At 63.0% G+C, this 3,827-nt stretch overlaps 1 protein-coding gene across 1 annotated transcript; it reads left to right on the forward strand.

Moving 5' to 3' along the window:
* Positions 1–1,421: 1,421 nt before the first annotated feature.
* Positions 1,422–3,827, forward strand: CLEC11A (C-type lectin domain containing 11A). Its single transcript, XM_034987080.1, has 4 exons — positions 1,422–1,802; positions 2,028–2,214; positions 2,521–2,712; positions 3,145–3,827. Exons 1-4 carry the CDS (start codon positions 1,656–1,658, stop codon positions 3,588–3,590), a joined length of 972 nt encoding a protein of 323 aa, XP_034842971.1. The 5' UTR covers positions 1,422–1,655; the 3' UTR covers positions 3,591–3,827.

Consider the following 3,827-nt stretch of genomic DNA (forward strand, 5'->3'; position numbering starts at 1 on the left):
GCCCCAGGGAACGTGGGGTGCCACCTAAACACAGCGGTCAAGTCTTCAGTCTTTGGCTAAGCTGTTACCCCACCAGGAATGGCTATTTCCTTCCCCACTGAGCAGACTGATTGAGAACCTACTATGTGCTAGGTTGGCCCTGTTCTAGCTCCGGGGATGCAGCAATGAACAAGAATGCCTGCCTTCGTTGGCAGGAGACAGTCAGCAAACAAGAAAATGAACAAACAAGACAATCCAGTCTTGATTATACCAACACGATAAAATGGGGTGTTAACTTGTAGAAGTGCAGTTTCTTTGGATATGATAGAGAAGGCCTCACTGAGCTGAGACCTTAATAATGAGAAGGAGCTGGGGGAAGAGCATCTAGAAGGAGGAAAAGTCGAGTGCAAAAGCTCTGCGGTAGGAAGGAGCTTGGCATTCAGGAACCAGTGAAGAGGCCGGTGTGGCAGGAGCCTGGGGGCAAGGGGAGTGGGGGTGATGAGCTTGCAGAGGTGCCAAGGGTCCATCCTTCCCAGCCCCCCGCTGGGCAGGCCAGGCTTGTGCTGAGGACAGGGTTTGGCTTCCCTCCTGCATATGATGGGAAGCTGGGGGAGCAGGGGAGTGGGGAGTGACGTGATCTGATTTATGGTTTGGAAGCATGGCTCGCTGCCGCAAGCAGTGTGGATTGGAGGGGCTCAGGAGAAAGGAGGGGGAGAGCCAGGAGGAGGTGACTGCAGTGGTCCAGGCCGGAGCCGAGGCACTTGGCTGAATGCTCAGAGCTCCATGCACCCAGCCCTGCGTCTGTCTACTCCACCTCCCGGAGGAAGCTTCCTTGACCACCACCCACCCTTCCTCCTCCCTTCTGCCCTACTGTCTGCCTGTCTGTGAGCAGCTGGAGTCCCCAGCATTGCCCCACCCAGAGCCTGACCTGCAGGAGGCTTCCAGGAAAGTACAGCAAATGAATCCCAGAGCCCCGCCTTCTAGACTTGCATACACAGTGACATGCATGCTCTTCATATGTGTCCCCACAGACAAGCACACACACTCATTTTCATCTTGGGGCAAGGGCTTGAGGCCAGGATGGGAGATCTGGGGGCAGGAGGCGCCCTAGGGCCTGTGAGTCGTGGAAAGCCTCCTCCAGCAGGGTGCGTGGGCGATGGTGGCCACAGGGTAATAAAAAACCTTATGGAGACCATGCAGTCTCCCTGCTCCCGAGGTGTGGCCAGGAGGAGGAGCAGGGAGCAGGGCCAAGCCCCAAGAACCCCCTGAGGGCAGAGGTTGTGTCCCCAGGATCCCTTGGAGAGCCAACTCCATCCTTTTTTGGCCATCTGAGCTTTTGGCCATGGTGGAAGGAAAGGGCAGGGCGGAAGTGAGCTCTGGAAAGTGGAAAGAGGGGGGTATGTGGGGAGACCCAAGGCGGGATCCAGGCTTTGGAACGTTAGAGGTTTCCGGCCACAGAAGCAGGGCCTCAGGGGAGCCAAGAGAGGCGGGGAGAGACACACACACAGAGGAGCAGAGACCAACAGACCAACAGACGAGTGGACAGAGACAAGAGCTGGGAGAAAAGGGATCAGAGAGAAGCTGGGAGAGGCAGGAACCAGGGGCTAGTGATTTGCACGCACTCCAGTCCCCAGAGACATCCCTCTGCAGCCTTGGGTGCTGCAGAGCCCAGCCTGATGCAGGCAGCCTGGCTGCTTGGGGCCCTGGTGGTCCCTCAGCTCCTGGGCTTCAGCCATGGGGCTCGAGGAGCAGACAGGGAGTGGGAGGGAGTCTGGGGAGGCGCCCAAGAGGAGGAGCGGGAGAGGGAGGCCCTGATGCTGAAGGTGAGTTGCTTAGGACTCTGATGGGGAACTGTGAGTGTTGGGGGGAGGGTATTCCAGGGTTAGGGAAATGGGCTAGGGAGAGTGATGGGGCAGGCTCAAAGGATGGGGATGATGGATTCAGACAAGGGACTCAGGGGCAGAGCTCACTGCTGTAAAGTGGTGGCTGGAGCGTGTGGGGCGTCAGAATGCAGCTGGGTTGGCCCTAACATCCCTTCCCTGCCTCAGCATTTGCAGGAGGCCCTGGGGCTGCCCGCTGGGAGGGGGGACGAAAACCCTGAGGGAACCCCTGAAGACGAAGAGACCTGGGGGACGCAGGAGGACGGTCAGGGGGAGGAAGAGGAGGAAACAACGCAAACCCCCTCTTCTGGCCCTAGCCCCTCTCCCACCCCTGAAGATACCGTCACTTATATCCGTGAGTAATCATTAGCTCCGCCCTGCCCCCAGGCCTCCGCGGTCATTTTCTCAAAAATGAACCGTCCTTTCACTGCCCGGGACCTTTCAATGGCCCAACGCCCAGCCGATGCCCCCACGTCCCTGGGAGCTCCGGGGGCCTGGTCTTGCCTCCCAAGAGCCCGGGGCCACCGGCCCCTACCTTCCAGAAATCCCGAGCGCCGCCCACCCCAACTCTGCCCGCAGAAGCCCTAGATCCCTCCAGGCCCTTTGGTCCCCCAGCTCCGTTCCCTGGGTTCCGTCCAGCGTGCTCCCTGTCTGCCCGCAGTGGGCCGCCTGGCCGGCTTGGACGCAGGCCTGCACCAGCTGCACGTCCGTCTGCACGCGTTGGACACCCGCGTGGTCGAGTTGAATCGGGGGCTGCGGCAGCTGCGGGAGGCGGCAAGCGACACCCGCGACGCCGTGCAAGCCCTGCAGGAGGCGCAGAGCCGCGCGGAGCGCGAGCATGGCCGCTTAGAGGGTGAGTCCGCGCCGCGCCGGGCAGGAAAAGTGGGACGATCCGGGTCAAGTGGAGGACTGGTGGCGGGAGGGGGCCCAGAAACATCTGAAGAGACGTGAGGACCCAGGGTGTTAGGGACGAACGGGTTCCTAGAGATGTGCAGGGTGTTGGCTTATGGGGACTTAGAGTAGCGGGGAGGGTGAATGCGGAGAGTAGGCGCGCGGAGGGGGAGGCCCGCTCCCTACCGCGCGGTGGAGCGTACCCGACTGGGGCCGCGCCACGCCCCTTACAGTCCGGGTCCGGCAGTCTGGCCCCACCCGCCGCGGTCCTAACTCTCCGCCTCTTTGCTCCCCGTGGCTCTGACCCCGCCTCCTCCCAGCCCGGCCCCGGAGGCTCCGACCCCGCCTTCTCCCCGCCCCCGGAGCCCCTAACTCCGCCCCTCCCCGCCCGCAGGCTGCCTGAAGGGGCAGCGCCTTGGCCACAAGTGCTTCCTGCTCTCGCGCGACTTCGAGGCGCAGGCGGCGGCGCAGGCGCGTTGCGTGGCACGGGGCGGGAGCCTGGCCCAGCCCGCGGACCGCCAGCAGATGGAGGCGCTCACTCGCTACTTGCGCGCGGCGCTCGCTCCCTACAACTGGCCGGTGTGGCTGGGCGTGCACGACCGGCGCTCCGAGGGACTATACCTCTTCGAGAACGGCCAGCGCGTGTCCTTCTTCGCCTGGCACCGCGCGCCCCGTCCGGAGCCCGGAGCCGGTCCCAGCCCCGCGCCGCACCCGCTCAGCCCTAACCAGCCCAACGGCGGCACGCTCGAGAACTGCGTGGCGCAGGCCTCGGATGACGGCTCCTGGTGGGACCACGACTGCGAACGCCGCCTCTACTACGTCTGCGAGTACCCCTTCTAGCGGGGCCGGTCCTCGCGTCTCCATCCCACCACTCGCCCTTTGGCTGGGCCATTCATCCTGTGCGAAGGCCCTTCCCTCCCTTCCTCCCTGCCCACGGATGGAAGCGTGTTCCCCCGGGCTGGGCGATCCCAGGGGGCCTTCTGCGGAGCCGAGAGCCCTTACTCGCCTGCCTTTCTTGGGAGCGGCGGGCACCAGGCTAAGTTCCACGCCAATAAAGCCTTGTGGAATCTGACTTGA

This window comes from Mirounga leonina, unplaced genomic scaffold (genome assembly GCF_011800145.1).
Source record: "Mirounga leonina isolate KUSES-001 unplaced genomic scaffold, KU_Mleo_1.0 Mir_376, whole genome shotgun sequence".
NCBI lineage: Eukaryota > Metazoa > Chordata > Mammalia > Carnivora > Phocidae > Mirounga > Mirounga leonina.

What these genes read in the sequence shown, in the direction of transcription:
- CLEC11A (XM_034987080.1), top strand. Translation starts at nt 1,656, where the DNA reads ATGCAGGCAGCCTGGCTGCTTGGGGCCCTGGTGGTCCCTCAGCTCCTG. An exon ending in GGGAGGCCCTGATGCTGAAG is followed by an intron (nt 1,803 to 2,027) that starts GTGAGTTGCTTA and finishes TCCCTGCCTCAG; the next exon opens with CATTTGCAGGAGGCCCTGGG. An exon ending in CGAGCATGGCCGCTTAGAGG is followed by an intron (nt 2,713 to 3,144) that starts GTGAGTCCGCGC and finishes CCCCGCCCGCAG; the next exon opens with GCTGCCTGAAGGGGCAGCGC.